This window comes from Engraulis encrasicolus, chromosome 4 (assembly GCF_034702125.1).
Source record: "Engraulis encrasicolus isolate BLACKSEA-1 chromosome 4, IST_EnEncr_1.0, whole genome shotgun sequence".
Lineage (NCBI taxonomy): Eukaryota > Metazoa > Chordata > Actinopteri > Clupeiformes > Engraulidae > Engraulis > Engraulis encrasicolus.
In genome coordinates this window covers 45681431-45706011 of record NC_085860.1, presented here as the reverse complement: position 1 = coordinate 45706011, position 24581 = coordinate 45681431, and the positions used below count along the sequence as shown (strand labels likewise).

General features: G+C 41.2%; 1 protein-coding gene across 1 annotated transcript; it reads left to right on the top strand.

The window, feature by feature from the left end:
- Window positions 1-1548: 1548 nt before the first annotated feature.
- On the top strand, window positions 1549-24004 carry rasef2 (RAS and EF-hand domain containing 2). The gene is made up of 17 exons (XM_063196206.1): window positions 1549-2137; window positions 2645-2797; window positions 6219-6309; window positions 7172-7267; window positions 8156-8236; window positions 9302-9417; window positions 10055-10123; window positions 10225-10306; window positions 12360-12430; window positions 12960-13167; window positions 14108-14200; window positions 15621-15768; window positions 16257-16338; window positions 18559-18673; window positions 20332-20448; window positions 22577-22653; window positions 23341-24004. The coding sequence occupies exons 1-17, from the start codon at window positions 1827-1829 to the stop codon at window positions 23447-23449; spliced, it is 2019 nt and encodes a 672-aa protein (XP_063052276.1). The 5' UTR covers window positions 1549-1826; the 3' UTR covers window positions 23450-24004.
- Window positions 24005-24581: the final 577 nt, after the last annotated feature.

The window sequence follows — 24581 nt, the reverse complement described above, 5'->3', positions numbered from 1 at the left end:
TGCCTACCTAATGCACACAGAGTGTGTGTGTGTGTGTGTGTGTGTGTGTGTGTGTGTGTGTGTGTGTGTGTGTGTGTGTGTGTGTGTGTGTGTGTGTGTGTGTGTGTGTGTGTGTGTGTGTGTGTGTGTGTGTGCGTGTAGCGTGTGGCCAAACCTGCCCTGGCAGTGAGTTGGCATGAGCGAGTTGCTTATGTCATAAGTACAATAAGGTTGCATTCCTACAGTCTCAACCCACACCAGACTAAATCAATAACAATGTCAATCAGATTATTCATCTCAGAAATAAGATGCCTTAGTCTTCACTTAACATAGCCTACAGTAGAAATGAACTTAAAATGGTCATAACTCAATATATGTAATAGAATAGCACAATACTGAACAGCCTGGTATTCTGTATTATACAACACAAAGCTAGCTGTTCATGCTTCAAAAAACTTTGACATGTGGCAGCCTTGGAGTACGGATTGGGGAGTGCAAAAAAAATATCCTTTTAGTGTAATAATGTAATGTAGTGTAATGTAATATAACATAGGCCTATATTATAGGCCCTATATAACTTCAACACCACATGACTCCTTAAATGGGCAGCATATATGCTAATCTATTTCCTCTTCCGTGGTCAGCTTCCCTCCCACCTCAAACTTGGTGGCCCGTAACTGCTTGGCAAATGCACACTATTGTCTTGGCTATCTTACAGCACTGCATTTAAAAGTTAGTGACGCAACCCATTGTCAACACATTACTCTCCTTAAAGTGTGGGCGGAGTGGTGCTGTTTGTAGAGAGACTCAGCTTAAAACCAACAGAGGAAGAAAAAAACCCAACACTGAACTTCCATGCAAGTAGGCCTACATTTGCCTAGCTTCCATAACGTGTAGGCCTATGGCTCCCATAGCCCCAACAGAAGCCACGGCTCAAGGATTATTGGCATTAAACATCAAGATGCAGCCATGGGAAATATTTAAGGTTTAAAGTTTAATCAGTCAAATCATTTAGGGTGTGGTGTTTTAGTCACAAGTAGCCTACATGTGTAGCCTAATCCAAATAAGGAATGCTTGGATCAGATAAAGAAGAGTCCACACCTGAAAGAAAAATAAGACGAAAGTGGAATAGCCTGAGCTCTGTAGTGAACGACTTACCCTGTCTGTGCCTGGGCCTGCTGTATTTTGGTGTGGCTCCTTCAAGCCCATCGTGGACTAGAGGAATGGTCAAGAAATAAAATAAAACAAAAACATGTATTTTATGTTATACACCAGTGGTGTATAAGACTTGACAATGACAGAAATAGGCCAACGAAGAGTTCAGAAATAAACATTTCATATCAATCACGTAAAAATATCCAAGCCAGGTCTTTTTTAAAGGACAAAATAAAGTTGCATTATAAATGCTGCAGAATAACAATACACCAAATTTAAAACCTTCAAAAGAAACGATGACCGTCCTCTGCACCGTCCTCTGCTATTCTCTGCACCGTGGGGCAGCTGTCATTCTGAATGACGTAAGGCGCAAGTAGGCTACTCTCCCGGACAAGACGGCGTGAAACTAGTGAGACTCGTGCAGGGACATCTGAAACACTCGGGTTCTTTCGGAAGGATGGCGTCTCGTGAAGTCTCGGCTCCTGCGACACCTGCTGAGACAAATGCTATGTTGAGTTTACCTGTTGCACTTGTTTCTATGGGGTTTTAGGACAGGTTATGGTTGTTATTAGTTGGCTATTTAATTGCTTTCTGAATATTACAAATGGGGATTTAAAGTAAACGCTTAGCATTTCAGCCTAGACCTAAGAAGAACTTGATTTTGTGTAGCGATAAGAAACTGAGGCTCCACAATGGATAAACCAGACCTTCGGAGACTTTTTTCTGCTTGTGATATAAATCGGTCTGGGCGAATTGAGTTTGAAGATTTCAAGGTTGTTTGTCGCGAGCTGAATGTTCCCAACGAGGACACCAGGGCTTTATTCAACAAGTTTGATGTGGACGCGGATGGCGGTATCAATTACAGCGAGTTTTCCTCGCGTTTCCATGAAGTTTCGGAGACTCTGAACTTGGCGTCACTGGAGGAATCGTTGCAAAGTCAAGTTACTCCCTGGGACGAATTTGAGAACTCCCTGGACGGAGACGTGGCTTACTTTTTGGCAAGGTAGGCTATTTCTCTTAAATCTATCTGCTGCATTCGAAATGTGGTCTATTCGTATTCGTTTAGGCCTATTGCAATTTCATTCCAACCCAGGGTGTGTTTCCATGTTTTCCAAGCGGAATTAAGTTGTAGGCCTATTATTAGGAATTAAATTGAGTTCATTTAATGTCTCATGTAACTGAGGGCTGAGGCCAATGACAGCAACATATTTGTTTGCAATGGAAGAGCACAGTAAGCCTAGTCTAGCAGAGTGGAGAGGAAGAAAGCATACAATAACTCCTTCATTCCACATCGCTATAGGCCTGCACACACACGCACACGCACAAACACACGCACAAACACACGCACGCACACCTTCAATCAAAAGGCCTTTTTCTAATATGGCATATTTGTCAATAAAGATTTTTGAATTTGAATGTAGAAGAGCTGTGTTTATTATGAGTCCCATTGAGAATTTATGTGTGTGTGTGTGTAGAGTGAACAGAAGCATGCTCTGCGCCTTGTCTCCAGGTTGAGGGACCCCCTGGGTGAGTTGTACCTCCAGATTCACGCGTCCTCTACCACTCATCTCCTGCAGCAGTATGAAGAGCTGGTCCAGCGCCTTGTCAGCGAGGCCAGAGAGCAGCGGCTGGAGAATGACCAGCTGGAAACCAGTCTCAGGAGGTGGGGAAAGCAAGCCAGCAATAAAGGGATCAGTCTGGCTTCAGACTTATTATTTAATCGTTTATTTATTCAGATTTTCTCTGTGAACAAACATTATCAAAGCAAACATTTCTGAAAGACAAGTATATCTGTGACCAGTTATTTGTAGCCTACCAAAAACTGCTGACAAAAATAAACAAATAAACTAAAGTGCATTCACTCTTCACATATAGGATACAACATCAAGTTTAGCTACATTTTATTACCCTAGTGTGGCTTAACCTAGTTTTAAAATGATGTTAAAGGATGGATAAAAACATTTATCATCATTATGCTGCCTGGGCAACATCTGGGCTCTGCATCTGCTCACCCTCAGATGTTTTGCGAGACCATTTTACATAAAAGGTCAGCTCCTGAAATAGTTTAACAGATTACCTTGATCTGGCAGGTGTAACATAGGCCTAACTAGGAAAAGGTCAGCTGTTGACCTAGGAGATTGCAAGGAAATGGAACTTAGCTCAACATACCCCACAAAAAGGGGTGAGATGGATCAGGAAGCATGTTTACTCACAGTATCAAGCTTAACCTCCAAGGAGAAGTGTTGTGCCTATTGTTCGGTAATACATACAACAATGACTGAATCAGTAGTTTGAGTCAGCTAGGTGTGCACTGATCGTTTGAACTGATTGTGACACCATAGCCGTCATCCTACTCCGTTCCTTATTTTCTCCTTCATGTCTATTGATCCATGTATGAGTCGTGTAAGATATTTGGACCTTTTGCCATTAGTATGCATTGTGTTTCTTAATACTATCCACTAGAGTTTGTTTTTGTTATATGATGTGGATCTTTACTATAATAATAATCTTTACTATGTTTACCTCCTAGATTGTAAAAGTCACCCATGACGCATACGTCGTATCTTCAGCATTAGGGTTGAATATCATGTCTGCGTTGGTCAGATCAGGACCCTGTAGGCCTATATATCACATTGCAAATACTTATAGGCTTTGACTCCATCTCATTGCTTCAGATGTAGAACTGAAAGTCATTTTTAAAAAGTAGGTTATTGGCTTGCTGTATAAGTTGATATAACTTCTTAAGGCTCTTTTCCACCAAAACTGAGGGGAAAAATCAAACAAAAAATCAGACTCAACTTGACACGCAGACTAAATCATTTAGCCACTAAAGGTTCTTTTCCACTGTCGATTTTCTGGTAGGCCTACAGCTTGGCACAGCACGACTCGGATGCCACTTTTTGCTTTTTGATTGGGCACGACGCAGCTCAATCGAAAAGCAAAAAGTACCGGCTGAGTCGTGCTGTGCTGTAGGCCTACCAGAAAACCGTCAGTGGAAAAGAGCCTTTAGTTGCAAAACGATTCAGTCTGCATGTCAAGTTGAGTCTGATTTTTTATGTTTGATTATCCCCTCAGTTTTGCTCCAAGCTTGTGAGTGTGTTCTCAGAGTTGGCACGACACTGCACGTGTCTGATAGTCATATTTTGAACTCTGATGTGCTATTGTGATATATTTGGGTCACCTTGTGTTGAGTGACTTTAAGCGTGCATGCATGTGTGCGTGCGTGCGTGCAAGCCAAGGTGTCGAATTTGTTGATTACACACCCCCGAAAAGTGAAGTGAATTCAGAGTTGTGGTTGTGTCTGAGCTTTTTAACCAATGTCATGTTCTCCAAAGCTCCTTTCTGAGAGTGAAATTGAATATACCCTCTTCCAGGCTCAGAGGAGGAAGTTTGGCGATTATTTTCCTTTCTCCCTGCTCTGTCTTCACCTCAGCAAGGGCTGGGCTCACTGCACCTGAAGCAGAATAATTACCTCTTCTGAAAAACTATAATTAGCTGTGAAATGGTCTGACCAGTCTCTCCAGGAAGTAAATTTAGCAATATTATAGACTTGGGCTTCATTATGGGTAAAACCAGAATCGTGATTATTTTGGTCAATATTGAAATCATGATTATCCAAAGGATTCTTTTTTGTTCCATGTATTTAATTCCCCACACATTTCTCTCTCTCAAACTGTATGTTACAGTGCTCAGCAGTAAGAGTACACCCCTTTTGAGAAGTAACATTCTTCAATATTTCAATAAACACACAAGTTGTTTCCAAAATGTGCATAGAGTAAGTTTAATACAACATCTGTGAAGCTTACCTCTGAAAAGTAAGTTTAATTATATAACTTAAATTACATATTTTTTTCTATTTTTGTGAAATTATGGTGGTGCAAAAGTGAATACATTCCAGACTGATGCTCAGTTTGTCTCTTCAAATATCCCCATTTATGTTTAAGTGTGACACTTGATCTGACCTCAACTGAATCCGTCTCACCGCTTCGGCTTGCACCACACCTGCACGTCTCTGTGAGGCAGTGCAGATCATCTGTCCTAAAGTTTTGGACCTCTGTAGATACCGTTTTTTGACTGATAAGTAAAGCTTTGATGCTCTTCTAATAGCATTGGCCCTTATAGTGAATACGTTTGTGTCTTTGTCAGGTCTATTGTTCTTTCTCTTCTATGTGGTGTCGTTGCTTACAGCAGGAAATGGGAAGCAGTTTTCTCTGCAAAATGCTGTTTTTATAGTCAACTGTTTGGTAGAGAACTGTGTTGTGAATCCTTGAACTCTTCTGAGACTGATGGAATGCTTGCTCAATTACTAAAATGTGGCTTTACTGTAAGAGTTTCATTGGGGTGTACTCTTTTCTGCACCAACCTAATTTGCTCAAAACTGAAAAATATGTATCCTAAGTCATGTAAGTCATATTTATAAAACAGATACTGTAATAATCTATGCAAATCGTGGAGATATCTTTTGGGTTTATTGGATATTGTTCAACATGTTACTTTCCAAAAGGGGTGTACTCATTATTGCTGAGCACTGTATATAATCATATTAGATTATGTCACACATATGATTGACATGTAAGTCATAGTCACAGTCAACATTCGATGAATTGCACAGCATTATGTATACTAAGTCCTTTGGTTTTAAGGCTAATTTTCCTCCAATATAATATTAATGAGCTTTGTTTGTTTTTGTGCTAAATATGCCACTGTTCCCACTATGGTTCTCACATGTAACTGTAGGTTTACTGATTGGTCAGTTAAAGTCACATGGTTATGGCACTTTGGCACAGTATCAGTTTTACAGTGGGCAGAATTCTTTCCTCAGAGTGAGCTGATCAGAGCTGAATCAGAGTTGGATGAGCCATTCATGAAATGGCAGTATAACTACTTACCCACGACAAAAAGGATATGTTTTCATATTGTCATGATCTTGTTTTATTTTTTATTTCTGTACGTCCTTGGGAGTAGATTTGTAGAATATCGAGTTTTTGCAATGGCACAAGGTGAGATCTCGTCGTTGTCATTCTACTAAGAGGGATTGTCAACCTTAGCACATCAGTGACTGACGGCTTGTGTTTGACTGATAGGACAGAGGAGCTGAACACGAGCCAACTGGTGGAACTCGAGGAAGACCTACAGGTGCAGCTACGGCGGACTGAGGAGCGGGTCAGAGACGAAGTGAGTGAGTGAATGGAGTCTGCAAAATGGAGAAAAGCAAGATCTCCTTATCTTAAGTGCGTATTGCTGATGTGCTACATAATGACCGGCTGTAGCACTACATTATGAATGCATACATGTTGACCTTTTTAACATGGAAGTCGTTCTTCATATTGTGATGAAGTTTAGGTCCATATTAGATATAAAACCTGCCTGGTAATTCTAAGGTAGAGTAACGGGGCTTGTGATCAGGGGCTTGCGATCATGTGTTTACATATGTGTTGTCATATGTTGACATTTTTAACATGGAAGTCGTTCTTCATATTGTGATGAAGTTTAGGTCCATATTAGATATAAAACCTGCCTGGTAATTCTGAGGTAGAGTAACGGGGCTTGTGATCAGGGGCTTGCGATCATGTGTTTACATATGTGTTGTCATATGTTGACATTTTTAACATGGAAGTCGTTCTTCATATTGTGATGGAAGTTTAGGTCCATATTAGATTGAAAACCTGCCTGGTAATTCTGAGGTAGAGTAATGGGGCTTGTGATCAGGGGCTTGTGATCATGTGTTTAGCACTGTTGTGGTTTACCTGCATTCCTAAGTCCTGGAGAACAGCGGTGCTACCAGAGACCTAGAGCTGTAGAGCTGGGCAGGAGGGGGGCCAGCGCTCACAAAGGTCCTTCTATAAATCCTGTCAAGGCCTCTTTGTTGGCCTGCCTGGCGGGCGTATGTGTAAATCTACTGTGCAATGGGGTATTTTGTTTTTCCTCGGTGGCCGTATGTGAAAGCTACTGTCCTACAGGGGAATTTTTTTTGTTGGACATATGTGAAAGCCACTCTCCTGCTTGGTTGTTTTTTTGTGTGTCATTGTAACAACAGGAACAGAGAAAATTGGATAGCACCGTCGCCAGTCTACAGGAGAAGCACGAGAGCCAAATAGCAGAGCTTCAGGCCGCCATGGAACGGCTGTCCAGGGTAAGATGCCAAGCCACCACCTGATGACCCCACTTGTAGTCTTCATGAGATGATGATGATGATGATGATGATGATGATGATGATGCAGTAATCCGCTGGTCTCCAAACAAAGGCCCGCGGGCCAAATCCGGCCGGCCATGGCAAACATTTGGCCCGCCATGAGGTCAGAACAAATGAAAACATAAATGTGTGTGATTTTCGATCACTAAAACTTCAGTGGGTCATATCTCTCCAAAGCATTCACAGAGAGTTAGATCTTATGCTAACAGTCTCATAACAGACATTGACAAGAAGGGAAAACGGAAAAGCAAAAATCTGTTCTCTGTCCAGACATCTAACTTGTTTCTCATTGGGTTGGGGCGTTGGTTTGGCCTGCAGCCTCAATTGCGCTACATAATTTGGCCCTTGGAGAAAAATAATTGGAGACCCCTACAATCCATAACAATGATGATGGCCAATGTACAACCAAATGTAACTTAAAGTTCCAAATAATGGCATGAATGATTCCCTTATTATTATTTTTTACATTTTACATACTTAGATGTTTAATATACATTCATTCATTCATTCATTCGTGATCTAGAGTGAATGATCTAGAGAGGAGTCTAAGGTCATCATTAGATGAGTAGAGTACATTACATGGTAATTGTCAAATGTGGAGAAGTATTCATATGGTCACTGTATAATCTAACATTTTAACCTTCACTGTATGGTGAAATAGAACATCTTGGATGTGGATGTTTTTATTGCCCAAGATTCTTAAAATTGAAATCTTTGACAGAATTTGTCGGTTATGAATTCATTTGACTCCCGGTAAACTTCACATTTGATTCAATACGCCTTCAGCAGTAAGTGGTTGACTCGGGTATGTCATTATTATGTTTTCAGAAATACAAGGAGGATGTGGTGATGAGCAAGTCCAGGGCAGACGTGGACAAGCTGAGGAATAAGCTGAACGAGATGTCTCAGGTAAGAGAAGAAGTAAGCTGAATTACATGTCTCTGGTAGGACAATAGTTAGCTCAATGAAATGTGTCGGTTAAGATGCAAAATGGGCTCAATGAACTGTCTCAATTAAGCTGGGAGAGAAGAGAATAAAGTGTAGTGGAAAGTGCGCACATCCAGCAAAAAAGCATCAGCAGGTGCCAAATCAAAAAACTGTCACATGTAGGAGCGGGAAAGGATCTGCACACTGCTTGCAAAAGACTTAATTTATTAGGAGCAACGTTTCGATCATAGATCTTCTTCAGGCATCTTGAGAGAAGAGAATAAAACCATACAGTAGTGTTAAGATGTCGGGGGAGCAGTAGCTACCTAATGGTTGGGAAGTTGCTCCTGTGATCGGAACATGGTGGCAGGTTCACTTCCTTACCCATAGGATGAGTATCGATTTGGTATAGGAGCTCTCCAGTACTCTGTAGGACCAGTCAAATACCCTCATCTATTACCTTGAGCATCTAATGGCTCCATGCATTGTAACTAAGTACATTTCTAATTTAACTACGGTAAGTCGTTAACTAAGGTTCTTTGGTTAAAGTTTCTTGTTCTTGACGATTTAACATCTTCAGATGGCACTCCTCTACAGCCAAATGTAGTGTAATATACATACCTGCAAACTCGTCACCTTTTGGTGACGGTCACCTTTTTGCTGGCCAATTAGGTCATTCACATGAATCAGGTAGAACCAGAGAGTTTTTTTTTTGGGGGGGGGGGGGGGGGTTCCTGCCAACAAACCATTACGCCGAAAGCAGAGTGAGTTTGTTTATGGGTACACATTTCTCTGTTGACTTGCAACAGTTTCGGGCTGACCTATCAGCGTGTTGTGATTTCTAAACAAATAAATATCTTCTATAGGACTTTCCCTTATACTATAATTAATAGATAATGATAGTTCAAAGTGCTTTGAAGAGCAAGAGAATCTGCTGGAGACTGTCACCTTTTTTTCTTTGACGAGTTTGCAGGTCTGAATATAATGTAATGTAATATATAATATAATATAATGTAATGTAATGTAATGTCCCCCTGTGCCCTGTAGGAGAAGGAGGAGCTGAGGAGCAGCCTGGTGACGGCCCAGACCAACATCTCCATCCTCCAGGTGGAGCTGGACAAGCTCAAGAACGCCTTCACAGACCAGCAGCTGCAGCATCAGAGGTACAGACACACACCATAGACGTGGAGAGATATACATCTATATTGTCACTGTCCAACAGAAACTATCTCTAATTTTTTGTATTATTTTATATTCGTTCTTTATTCATTGTAAAATACAAATCAGTTCTACTGGTCAGTCTATAATGCATTATTTAATAACCAACTTTAATGTTGAAATGTTTATTTAGAAAATAGTGATTTTATAAATGAATAAATGAGAAAGCATGAGAAGTGAAGATACAAGGTTTCTGCTGGACATCGGTGATATTCAGAAAGCAGAACAGAATGAATAACTAGCTGGATACATGGATTTATGATATTGATCTCAAGGTGCGGCTTTCAGATTACCGTATCTTAAAAAAAAGGCTTTCCCATCAGCATAGATGCAGGTGACTAGTGCGTAATGACAGTGAGTGACATGTATGAGCGAGGCCATCTTGCATGTCGGTCATATCAAAGTAATTCATTAATGAATTCCCCAGTGTTGGACAGACACAGACTGAAGTGTTTCCAGTAGAGAATTGGATGAAATGCTGAATTTTGTTTTGAATGTCATTGTGATGCGTGCATAATGGGTACATTACATTGTGATTGTCTTGATGTTTGGTCGTTATGCCACTTTGTTTGTTTTCCACAGGGAAACCAGTGAACTGAAGAAGATGGTCATGGAATATCAGACATACTCCAGCCACATGACTATACTCCAGTAAGGACCCATCTTTACGGATTGAGATATCTCTCTTCAACTCTTGGTTGTTATTTTATCCGTTCTGATGTATTTATGATTTATGTCTTCTGCTTGTGAAGGGAAATGAATACGAAGTTGTACGACAGCAATAATGGACTGCGCTCGGCACTGGCAAGTGATGCAGCTTCCAATAAAAGAAGTGTAAGTGTTTCCTATGTGGAGCCACAACAACAAATACAAGTCACTCATTTAATTTCTTTCTTTCAGAAGCATGTTTAGAAATGATTAATCAGCTGATCAGCCCTTGATATCCACCAGTCCAGATTTGCTTCAGTCATGTATTTTTTCACTGTATAGGCTACTGTAGGCCTCTACTATAGACCGACATTTAAAGAAAGGATTATCGGTTTCAGCAGTTGCCTGCAAAACAAATATATTTGGTGATTTAGTGCTAAATCCAAATAAAGCTTTTTCAGTCCGTATACACTGTATGTTGTTAAGCGAGTTGTGTGGCTGGTGAGGCCATTGTTGTACGACAGCCAGCTGTTATACAGTGCTTCTGTAAAGTCTACAAACCCCGGTTAAAAGTTTTTGTGATGTAAAATGCAGACAGACGGACAAATGATTTCACAACTTTTTCCGCATTTAATGTAAACCTAAATCTGTATAATCCAAACTCAAAGTTTTAAAGGGAGAAAATGGAAAATATAAAAACATGGTTGCATGAATATGCACACTCTAAACTTATACAATGTTGCAACACCTTCTATTACAGCACTCAGACTTTTTGGCTAGGAATCTATTAGTGTAGCCTATCTTGATGTGGCAATGTTAGTCCACTCTTCTTTGAAAGGGCACTCCAAATCTGACAGATTACGAGTGCATTTCCTCTTCAAATCACCCGACAGATGTTCGATGGAATTCAGATCTGAACTCTATCTGGTCCATTCCAAAACCTCAATCTTATTCTGGTGAAGCCATTCTTTTGTTCATTTAGGCATGCATTTAGGATAGTTGTTGTTCTGAAAGATAAAGTTCCTCTTCATTTTCAACTTGCTAACAGGTGGCCAAAGGTTTTGTGCTACTAACACTGCCGCTGTGGTTCAACATCGTTTTCATAAGACCATAACACATCTTCCCACATCGAAGGGAGATTTCAAATGTCTTTTTGTTAAATTTATTCCACCAAAAGGTTGAACGTTTTGGATATAATTCCAAAAGGTATCTTTGACGCATCACCCAAATAACGCCATACCTACAGTACAGTGAACTTTGGTGATGGCAGCATCCAATGTTCCCATATTGCTTAGGATGACCGTCTGCGGGTAAAAAAAGAGGTAAAAGGGGCATTTGAGCGGGGGTTTTCAGTAGGTGTATGGCCATAGAAATCAATAGAATGTACTTCAAATAGGGCGGGATTTAGTGCCTCCAGGCGGATTTTGAGCATTTTTTTGGACTGTAAATCATCAGTCCCATCTGGCAACCCTGGCAACATCATGCTTTGTGCTGTTTTTCTTCAGCTGAAACTGGTTACTTAGTTAAGGAGGAGGGAATTATCAACAGCTCCAAATTCCAGTCAGTGTTGCCATAAAACTTTCGCCCCCCTGTTAGAAAGTTAAAGATGAGGAGGAACTTAATCTTTCAGAACAACAATTACCCAATGCACATGACTAAATCAAGAAAAAGAAGGTGCTTAAGTTAATAAAACTGAGGTTTTGGAATTTCCCAGCCAGAGTTCAGGCCTGAATCCCAACAAACATTTGAGGGGTGAACTGAAGAGGACTGTGCACAGGAGATGCTCTCATAAATCTGTCCGATTTGGAGTGCTTTTGCAAAGAGGAGTGGGCAAATATTCCCACATCAAGATGTGCCAGACTGACAGACTCTTACCCAAAAAGACTTGAGTACTGCAAAGAAAGCGAAAGGGGCTGCAAAAAAGGATTGGTTTAAGGGTTTGCGTAATTATGCAACCATGCTAATTTAAGTTTTTATTTTCTATTGTTTCCCTTTAAAAGCTTTGAATTTGTTATTTCAGGTGCATTGTACAGATATAGTTTATATTAAATGTGGAAACAGTTCAGAAATTATTTGTCTTTCTGTCATTTTTTTTTTACATCACAAAAACCTCATTTGAGCATTTGTCATTTGAGCAGGGGTGTGTAGATTTTTTATAGCCACTGTATGGTCGTCATCTTCGATCTAGCTGTTATGTGGTCAACATCTTACATCGATTTTTGTCATTTTCTTTTTGTAGCTCTCACCAAAGTTGGAAAACCAATCCCGAAAGATAAAGCCCATACGCCAGAGCACGTTAAACAACAGCAGGTAAAATGCACATCCACCACATCTGTGCTGTTTCCCAAAACCACTCGCTATCCAAGTGTGCTTTTTAGCAGTGGTGTAGTCTACGTAGAACGCGTGTATACGGAGTATACCCACTTCTAAATTTCAGGGATTTCAGTATACCCACTTAAAATTGATTGATCCATTATTTTGAATGGCACAAATATATACAGTATACCCACTTCAAAAAATGCTCCAATATACAGTATACCCACCATAAAAAAGTAGACTACACCACTGCTTTTTAGTACAAGTAGTTTATGTTTATCCATTCAGTTTACCTTTTTCATGCATTTTTACCACCACCAATGTCTAAGCATTCATTACAACTGGGAAAATTACACTTTTCCTACATGAAAAGGTATCTTCTCTGTGTCTGCCAATGTACTGCACTTTGGTCAGATCAGTAAGTGAGAAGATCAAATTTGTTAATGGGAAGCATACGTTTTGAAAAACAGCTACAATTCTGTGGTGTACCTGTAATCGAGCTGCTGTCCCCCTTCCTGTGTAGTTTTGCTGGTGAGGAGGTGCACATTGGGGAGGATGCCCTGCAGCCGCGTTACGCCCACGTGGCCAGCTGGGCCCAGAAGTACCTGGACAGCGGAGTGGCCCTCTCCATGGACGTTGACGACTCCGAGAGTGACTTTGAGAGCGAAGACAGCAGAAACTCAGTGGAGACGGTGCACCACAGCTACTCCTATGTGCCATCTGAGATAGAGGTAGGTACCATACATCTGACAAAAGACTTTCATTCATCTAGGACAGGTGTCACCAACGTTGTGCCCACGGGCGCCAGGTAGCCCTCCAGGAGCTTCTGAGGTGCCCACCAAGGATGTTAGTAAACAGTGACAACTACCAGATTTTAGTCACAGTTAATGTTTTTCTTGATGAGAATATGAGATTATTTATTCTTTATAACCTATAAGCAAATTATCATTCAATAGTAGTGTGATTTGAGAATGATACCAAGACATCAGTAGAGGATTCTGAACAAAAGTAGCCCTCGGGTAGCCCTCAGTAGCCCTCAGTAGCCCTCAGACCCAGACAGGTTGGGGACCCCTGATCTAGGAGGTCATGGGTGGGAAACCTACTATGGTCCGTGAGGCCGTCTTATTCGGCCCTCGATATAATTTTAATTTTATGCAGTTTCGCATGAATTATGAATTATGAATGATTGTAAAGCAATTTCAGAAATTACATTTGCAATACAATTTAGTTGTATTTTCAGGGAACTTACAGTAGTTAAGGCGGGGTCTGTTGTAAAGGTGGCTCCCTTCAATATAGGCCTAAAGTGCAGAGAGAAATCCTGATTATAGTACGGATCTTGGAGGACTTCATCAAATTTGAAGTGGCCCATCAAATGAAAAAGGTTCCCCACCCCTGATCTAGGTCCTGCTACTCAAACAATTTAGCTGTGAGCAAATGGACTTGTTGAAGCCCAGTTGTTCATAGCTAAACCATTAAGATGTATTTGGTGGTGGTATGAGAAATGTTTGTCATTAAGGAACTGGATGTCGTAGTTTGAGTTGTTGGATTTGTTGACTTGCCTTTGTGTATCTAATGAGACTTCTTGTGTCTGACATTCGGTAAAAGGCTTTTTATACAAACCCATTTTAGACACAAAACAATTTGCACTCAATTCCCTTCCTTTTTATTCAGGCAATCGATGCCAAGTCTCAGGTCTCAGAGGCACCTAGCAGGGTGAGCTCAATAGCCTCGTCGGTAAGAAGACGATTGTCAGCTTTCCAAAAGGTAAGACTGATTATCTGTCTGTCTCCTCTCTAAGTTACACTGTACTTCTCAACCTGTCCTCTCTAAGTTACACTGTACTTCTCAGCCGTCCTCTCCAAGTTACACTGTACTTCTCAACCTGTCCTCTCCAAGTTACACTGTACTTCTCAACCTGTCCTCTCCAAGTTACACTGTACTTCTCAACCTGTCCTCTCTAAGTTACACTGTACTTCTCAACCTGTCCTCTCTAAGTTACACTGTACTTCTCAGCCGTCAAAACGCCAACTCTTGTGTGGTTTTCTACATTTCATTACATGACATTTGGCTTTTATCCAAAGTTACTTACAATCGAGGACATAATCATGGCACTTGCAGATACAAAGTGCACAAGAAATGCAGTATACAGAACAATAGATGCCAAGTAGGGTTAGTGTTTGTTTTATTTATTTTAAGTACATTAGCACAAGGCTAAGTAGAGTAGACACAAACGCACACACACATGCACACACACGCATGCACACACACGCATGCACACACACGCATGCACACACACACTCTCACACACACACACACACACACACACACACACACACACACACACACACACACACACACACACACACACACACACACACACACACACACACACACACACACACACACACACACACACACACCACATGCCTTGAGTCTACCCCGGGTCCGGGCCAGCTCAGGCATCAGTGCAGGAAATAGTCACAAATAGTCATAACACGAAATGGTCACGAACAGTCATAGCCCATTCTATGCTGACGCTTACTACAACAGGGTTTCCCAAACTTTACTATGACACGGCCCCCCACATATCGGAAGATTCCAACCAGGCCCCCTTCACATGGTTTGTGCCTCACTATTTTTTCTGTACACCTTCTTTCACAACCATAGTCTATGTCTGTGAGGCGGTGCCCTACTAGGATATATACAATAATAACGATAATAGTTGTAATGTTCAGTGATGCAATATCTATTATTGTTTAGCTTATTTTTATTTTATTTTGGTTTACGTTTGCTATTCAGTTTATTGAATTATTCACTTTCTTGTGCTATACTTTTCCTGCCAACCTGCCGCAGCCCCCCTAGCACCCTCTCGCGGCCCCCCAGGGGTCCCTGCCCTGGCCCCCAATTTGAAAACCACTATTCTACACTACAGTCACTTATCAACAGTACAGAAGATGTGTGTCACGGGCAAAGAGTTAACAGTTCCTTTTGCATGTCATACCAATGCAGTTTCAATTGACATTGGAATTAATCTTTTTGTCACTTTTGCAAAAGCAGGATAAAAAAACTCCAAAGTGCTTTCACATGCTGTTTATGGATTATGATGAGGAGGATAATGGGTGGCATTGTGGTCTCAGACACCTTGTGGTCCGTTGGCATTGTCATTGCATTGCTTTGCTTTCAGGTGCCTCTGGAGACCAACGTGCTGGAGCCCAAGGGCCCTTCTCCAATGTACCGGCTGGTCCTGGCAGGGGATGCCGGGTCAGGCAAATCAAGCTTCTTACTGCGACTAAGTCTCAACGAATTCAGGGGAGATATTCAGACCACGTTGGGTAAGTCTGCCAGCGCCGAAACGGGTCATGTTTCGTGACGTCCACGATGCACTGTAGGACGTGAATGAACAATTTCTAATGGTGTGCTTTGTATTCAGGGTGGGTTGATTTTATTTATTTGGGCTTAATTTATTTGACTTGACTGTTTTTGATATAAAGCGTGGAACAGTAACCTAATCCTTAAGTTGGATACATTAAAATAAATAAATAGTCGGGCATGACACAAAAAAGCCCTTATGCTTATTTCCATTATGGTTCTATTTTAGATAACATATTTAAACAATGGAATGCCATCTCTAATGTTCTCATTCAGAGTGTAGGTAATGTATTCATTTAGAAGGAAACAGATTTCATTTTTGTTCAAAAGGTTTAAAAAGAATGTTAGACAGTGGTATCATCCTCGGGTGTCTTTGAATGTATTAAAAACCAAATAAAATGGAAGATGATTATGATGCTGATGGTGATGATTATTATTGTTTTGCCGAAAGGGGTGGACTTCCAGATAAAGAAGATGCTTGTGGATGGGGAGAGAACCACTCTTCAGATCTGGGACACTGCTGGACAAGAGAGGTACACTGCAATACAATAATGATCATCATGATTAAGACGTTCCTGTGTGTCACTGCTGAGTGACCTGCTATTAGATAAGAGTAGGGCTGTAACGATACACTCAACTCACGATTCGGTTCGTATCACGGTCTTTGACCTACGGTTCGATACACAGCACAATTTTTTTAATGTATTATTTTTATGTTTATCTTCACAAAAAACTATAAGGATTTATAGGTAGAGCAGGTTGCAAGTTGCTACTGAGTATTAAAAACAGTTTAATAATAATAATGAGGAGGATTTGAACCTTGAAAGCACAATTACATCATATCATGTGGTTGTTTTCTGCACTGAAAGGTAACAGAACTTAGAAAAGGTGTATCGCCATACTGCCTTCTTGTATCACGATACAGTATCGCGACTCTGTGTATCACGATTTCTCGGTTCGATACAATATCGTTACAGCCCTAGATAAGAGTACCACATTATTTGTTCAATTCATTCAGTAAATCTACTCAAATGAGACAGGTAGCGGAGTTGATAATAGAAGCAACTTCACAAGCCTTTAGGTAAGGTGATCCGTTTGTAAAGAAAGGGCGCAGCATTGCTTCTTTACAGTTTTCCACATTTTTATAATTATTTTTGGCTTGCTGATCTGACTTGATCAGAGGATTAGGTGATGGGGCAAGAGTGGTAATAGATGGACCTCCAAGTTGTCCACATGACAAGTGTCTCTGCCCTGCCTTCCTCTCTTGACCCATGGTCACACACTTAACACTTCATGGGTTAGTCTAACCAAAAGTCATCAGTTTGAGATTCTAAAGTAAAATAAGGCACAGGTGGTGATATCCCTACATTCACAAGTTTGTCCTTGAGTGCTTGGTGCACAGTTTATGTATAGTATATGCATGTTTCACATGTTAGCTGGCCTCGGTCCTGGGATGCTTTAAACAGAGCTCATGCGGGATGAGATCCGCTTCCCCCCTATGTGTAGTATAGAGGAAGTGTAACTGGGTGTTCTAGTGAAATGGAGGAGTATGGGGAGGTGGTGGGACAATTCGGAAAGCCATCGTGCATGACAGGCGAAAGAGGGAAGGAGGGATTTAAATATGCGCGAAGGCGGGAGCAAGTAATGACAGCTGTCAATCACTCTCTGACTTTCTCCAGAACTACGTTTATATATAAACAACATTTATTGTTATGGTTTCTGTATATTTAAAATTCATTGAATCAATTAAATAATATGACTCTTGATTCACACAAGGGTCTGGAGGACTTTCGGATTCACCCTGCTCCCATACTTAAATGCAAAAGAACCAATCAGGATCGCGGGATTTTCATGATGTGATATGAAGTCAAAATTTAAACATCATGGAGAAGGGCAAAAATAAGTGAAATGCGACAATGGCTGCTCACATGCACTCACTCTTCGACATTGATTCTGTAATTTTTACTGTATTTTCGAATCTGTGAGTAGTTTAAGTAGCAGCTCATTAAATATCAGACAAGTGTCTCCCCAACCATGCCTTTGATGACTTGCATCTGTGGCCTAGCTCCAGATGGATTTTCGTGGATAAGAGCAGAACCCATCCATCTGGCAAGAGTCAGGTTATCAAATACTGTATCTGCCACCCCTGACAATTTTTAACTTCTTGTCTCTGAAAACCATGGTAATAATCGTCATTTCATAGATTTCACCACTGGAATTCCCAGCCGAAAGACAAAGCATTGGCATGGCTTACTACACTTAAAGGGACACTGTGTGAGATTTTTTAGTTGTTTATTTCCAGAATTCATGCTGCCCATTCACTAATGTTACCTTTTTCATGAATACTTACCACCAGCATCAAATTCTAAGTATTCATTATGATTGGAAAAATTGCACTTTTCATACATGAAAAGGGGGATCTTCTCCATGGTCCGCCATTTTGAATTTCCAAAAATAGGCAAACAAAAATGACTGTGCTTGGACCATACTAGGAAATAATTGTTTATTACTTAGTAAACTTTCACGTAAAGATGAAATTTGGCACTAGGCAGCCCAGTTTCAATGAGCAGCATAGTTGCAGTACCTTTTTTGACCATTTCCTGCACAGTGTCCCTTTAAGGCCTGTTCTCTTTTAAAGTAAGCCTACGAAACACTGATGATGAAACTAGTGTGAAACCATGTTTTCCAAAAACAAAAGGTCCTGTGATTGAGCATTAGCCGAATCATGGCGTAACTCTTCGCTGTTCCTCCAGGTTTAGGAGTATTGCGCGCTCCTACTTCAGGAAGGCACACGGCGTGCTGCTCCTGTATGATGTCACTTCTGAGAGCAGCTTCCTCAGCGTCAGGGACTGGATGCAGCAGATTCAGGTGGGTCCACTGACCACCAGCATTACAAAAGTAGTAGTAGTAGTAGTAGTAATAATAATAATGATAAACTTAATTTTTTTTATAGCACCTTTCATGGAACCCAAGCTCTCTTTACCAAAAGAAGTGAAGTTAAGGAGTGTGTGTGTGTGTGTGGGGGGGGGGGGTTGACAATAAGCTCAGGCATGTACCAGTCATACACTGTCAAATCTTGCAAATATCGATCAATTGGAGGTGTTCACCCAAAAGAAAAGGACTGCACTCCTGTTGTAGAATACTGATGAAAATCACAAAAATCCCATACTCTACCTTTAAGTGTTTCTTTAATCTACTGACCACCAACACATCTTTCATAAGTTTTTAACACCCATAGTTGATTATCAACAATGACATCGTACAAAACCATTATATGTACTGTAGGTGCCTTCATCATAAATATTAGGTTTGGGTTTCTAAAAAGCATTATACAGCAGGTCTGTTATACTGTACTTAGTCATTCCTAACAACCCGAGCTTGCTAGTGTTCAGTAGTACACCTCCTATCGATAAACTCGTTCAACTCACAAACAAAAAATGAGACTGGGTGCGACAGCAACTTGGAGTGCAGTCCTTTTCTTTTGGATGAACACCTCCAATCGATGAATAAAATGTGATATTTTCATGAATTACCAAGTAATAAATTAATATTTAGTCTGGCCAAAGTGCAGCAAGTTTTGCAACTAAAGATGTGCATTGTTTATTAGTGGCAATTCAAAATGGCAGATACCGAGAAGATCCACCTTCTTAGGTATAAAATGTGTAATTTTCAGTTATTATGAATACTTAAACTTAAATGAAGTGCCCCTTAAAGCCATGGCATAAGGATTTCTCTGCCCTATGCCCCAACACAACTGTGTCCTCCTGGACCTGGGCCATGAGGGCCTGCTCATTAATCCAGCCCCATGTCTGCTATTGTTAGTACCCGTGCTTAGCACATAAACATCAGCTAAATAATCAAAGATTACATTTATACCAGAGTACCAGTACATTGCACTTTGCTTTAGCCTTAAGTTATGTAAGGTTCAGCTGAGGTGGCTATGTGATGAAAATGAATGTTTATTGGCTGAATTGAGTAGAGCCAGAGCAATCAGAGATGGCAACCAGGCCAGTGTGTGTGTGTGTGTGTGTGTGTGTGCGCGTGTGTGCGCGTGTGCGTGCGTGCGTGTGTGCGTGTGCGTGTGCGTGTGCGTGTGCGTGTGCGTGTGCGTGTGCGTGTGCGTGTGCGTGTGCGTGTGCGTGTGCGTGTGCGTGTGCGTGTGCGCGCGCGCGCGTGCGTGTGTGTACCAAAGTGTATGAGACTGTGTATGTGTGTTTGGCGCCCCCTGCACATGATGCGCACAATGGGGCAGACAAACCTAGACAAACGCACACAGTGTTATTGCAATACTTGGTCCAACACCCTCCGGGTGGATAAGGGCCTGTTAATAATGGCAACTAAAGATGAAACTTGGTCTGTGAGTGATTCTGGTGGATTTAGATGTTTATGAAACGTTATTTTAAGGCCAGTGAAAAGTAAAAGTTTTGTTCCTAAATGTTTTGGCTACTATGCCTCTGCAGCCTTCATCAGATGTGTCACATGGTGTTTGATGTGGCCTGTGATTGTTTATGCCCGTTCTGTTTCAGGATGCCACAGATGGTACCGTCCCGTGCTGCCTGATCGGAAACAAGGTGGACCTGCGCGATGGACAGATAGGGGCTTCAAACTGCGTGAGCTCAGTACACGGGGAGAAGCTGGCCATGGTGAGACAACAGCAGATAGTGCCAACTGCCCCGGCTTTACCTGATTATCCGGGTTTTAATGGTCTGTCCTGACGGGGAAAATTATACAATGGTTTCAAGAAAAAGGGCTGTTGGGTTGCTGTTTTTTGTCAGACAGAGGTGGTAAACCTAGCACCAGACCTTTAGAAAATGTCCTGTAGATTTCATAGATAGTTATCTTTACTGAGGTACATCTACATATAGCGGCTGCATTTTGTTTCAATGTTTTAATGATTACATGATTAGTTATTTTTATGAGCAACTACAATAATCACTATATGAAAGACTGATGAGTAACCCACATCCCTGACATCCAGGCCATGCATCTTGAATGAATTTGCTGTCAGGGTTGGAGGAATAGCCTGTAAAAATGATTTTAGTCTTGCACAGCAACTCTACATGGCAGTCATGGGTGAGCGGTTAGGGCGTCAGACTTGCATCCCAGAGGTTGCCGGTTCGACTCCCGACCCGCCAGGTTGGTGGGGGGAGTAATCAACCAGTGCTCTCCCCCATCCTCCTCCATGACTGTGGTTCCCTGAGCATGGTACCGTCCCACTGCACTGCTCCCCATGGGGCGCCACTGAGGGCTGCCCCCTTGCACGGGTGAGGCATAAATGCAATTTTGTTGTGTGCAGTGTGCAGTGTTCACTTGTGTGCTGTGGACTGCTGTGTCACAATGACAATGGGAGTTGGAGTTTCCCAGCTGGGCTTTCACTTTTCTTTTTTTTTCTACACAACAATCGGCCGGTCGAGCAGACATGGTTTGCATGCCAAGTCTAAGAACCGTGTTGACCAAAGTTGCAATGGCACCGAATCACAACCAGTAGCCATCACCAAATGCCATCAGGGCCAACTAGGCTGTCTGGTTTTCTGATTTGTGTGGTGTTTGGGTGGGTAGCGCCGTGCACAGCTCTCAGGCCATTCCACCATAATACCCCTGCTTGCTTGTTTTTCAAGCTAATACAGAAAATTGGCATGATGGGCATTGGGCAATGGGTGTTATGGATGTGACATTTGGACTCAAAATGGCAACAAATGATCTAGGTACTTTTTTATTCTTTAATAGTATTTAAAGAAGGTTTGTATGTTTTAAAGACCCCTCATATTGGAGTAAATTTAGAGCACAAGAAAATGCAAAAAAAAAGACATGCGTTATGGATGTGACCAAAAAAATACCCTGTTTCTCAGGTGACTACAAATACTCTTCTCTATTCCACTCTATATTCATCAAACATTGTGAAACTGTAGACCAGGCATCACCAACGTGGTGCCCGCGGGCGCCAGGTAGCCCTCCAGGAGCTTCTGAGGTGCCCACCAAGGATGTTAATAAACAGTCACGACTACAAGATTTTAGTCACAGTTAATGAAGTTTAAATTTAAATATGAGATTATTTCTTTATAGCTTATAAAGAATATTTCCTTATAATTTATAAGCAAATTATCATTCAATGCAGTGTGATTTGGGAATGATGTCAAGACATCAGTATAGGATTTTGAACGAAAGTAGGCCTACAGTAGCCCTCGGGTAGCTCTCAGTAGCCGTTTGTAGCCCTCTGACCCAGAAAGGTTGGGGACCCCTGCTGTAGACATACTATCCAAACTCTGTATATCTGTAAGTTGTGAAATAAGAATTAGGATGGCTGGTGTTTTGCTATTTTATGGATTTTAACATAGCCTGAATGCCAGCTACGATAGTGTAAGTATGGACGGAGGGACCCGTATGACATACTGCTTCAACTTATTTACCTCTGTAATATAGAGAACATGATATTTTTTCAATTCTAAGTCAATTTATTGTCCGGTTGACATTTACATGGAATTGCCCTTATATGAAGTTATTATTATTATTATTATTATTAACAACTTAGTTTAGTGTGCAACATTTTACAGCCCAAAATAACCTTCAAAATATGTCACATTTTATACATCTTGGATGGGAAATATCATAAATGAAAACATCAAAGCAAGTTGTGGAGCTCGCACACCAACAGATGATTGCTCCTTTTCCTTGGAAGTTGCTATGGTCAAAAGCGTCTGCTAAATATAATGTAATTTAAAACTGCAAAACATATTGTGTGTGTCTGACTTAACGTTGTGTCTGCCCTATTAGAACTACAATGCACTGTTCTGTGAGACCAGCGCCAAAGAGGGAACCAATGTAGTGGAGGCTGTTCTACACTTGGCCAGGTTGGTATGACACACTTAACATCAGCCCCTGCTCCTGCCCAAGGGCGCACACACACACACACGCACACACACACACACACACACACACACACACACACACACACACACACACACACACACACACACACACACACACACACACACACACGCACACACACACACACAAACAATACAGGGCAGTGTCGCCCCTCCAATCTTTTTATTCCTGCCTTAGTATTGCCCCGTGGTGAATATTTGATTCAAAATCAAAACCATTTCCCTACTTTCCAGTAGTGCAGAGCAGCTTTCTCCCCACCTCCACTCCTCCAATTCAAAATCTTGATCGCTCATAAGGAGGAATAGTCTGATTTGTGTTTTGTAAGATATTGAATGAAAACTCATTGTCTCATGTTGAGACGTCATAGAGATGTCATTGTGGAGATGACACTGAGCTCCTTCTGTTCTGACATACTTTGAGGTTAGCCTGTAGGACTGTGACATGCAATTTACTGTCAGTTACTATTACAAGATTTTCACTGTGGTAAGTAACCAAGGTAACTCCATTCACTCTGAATCCCCGCTAGTCTCCTAAATGGGGCATGACGGCTCATATAAATGCAGCTTAGAACTTCGCGTCATATTGATTCTGGAAGAACTCATGAGCCGTCTCCTCCTTGTTAATGGATTTTGGTTCTGTATCCCCCACAGGGAGGTGAAGAAGCAGGTGACTCTGAGGAGGCAGTCTGAGAGCTTCATCAGGCTGAGTGGGACGGTCCGCAAGAAGACCTTTGGGGGCTGCTGCAGCACGGCACAGTGAGAAACATACTCTGCAGCCAGTTAACTGCTGCGTATATCCTTTGGGATGTTTGGTGACAGTTCATAACAGATGTAGGCCTACTGTGGTACAATATTCGGTTCTACTGCAAGAGGCATACGGTAGTAGTAGGCCTGTGTATGTCGTAAATGTCCCATTTTACGTTTCTCTGTCCTATTGGACATTTGGAACAGATTTTATTTAAAACCCATTTTTTTTAAGTCAATTTAAGCATTAAAAAGTTCTTATATTCTTACACTGTTTACACAGTGACTGTTTGCACTTTAGAGATCATGTTTTTTGTGTTATACTTCCTTCAACAGCGATGTTTTATATTAAGCCTGTGTTTTAAATATGCACATTTTAAAATCTAAATAGTTTGTTTACGTTTCAGAACCACTGATTCTATGTAGGCCTACTCTTAACTGTTATGCACACCAGAAGTGATGTATTGTTCCATGTTTTAAGACATTGTTGCAAACATTAGTTTGACTTCTGTTCTTTTTTTTAAATCACAAAACCTGCACAAAATAAATACAAAATTAAACCTCAAGTGTCCCTTCTGCAAACCAAAATGCCATTTCAGTAGGCTTGTAATCATGTGGCTTTTCAGCAGCTGGCTGTAGGCACTGTGTTCAGTGTTCAATAGTGAAGTTTTTGGACTGTACATCTTTACTCTGTGCCCAAACTGTGGTTCACTAACATTTGAGTCAGACAAGATTGTAACCAAAACGTCACCACTTAAGAGTCCAAAAAGCCAGTACTGTGATTTCAAAACACCACCTACTTCAGATTGCTTTGGGAATGCCAAAACCGTTACGTGTCAGACAAGTGTTTTCCCAGATAAAAGCACATGTTGAAACAAGGCTGTAATTGATCCAATGTTGAAATTGTGTGGTCAGTGCTGGCACACTGTACACGCACAAATACCCAGCCTTTCTGCCAACTATTACTATAACGTAAACAACGGTTGAAAAGCTGTCAGTTATTCCGTTTCAGTGTTGAACTGCTAGGACATACACACAATTTGGCATCTCGTCGCTCTTCATAATAATGTCTTGTCACCTGGATCACTCCTACTTCAGGTTTGGTACAGAAGCACAAGTCTTTCATGTCAAATGTATGGATAGGGCTA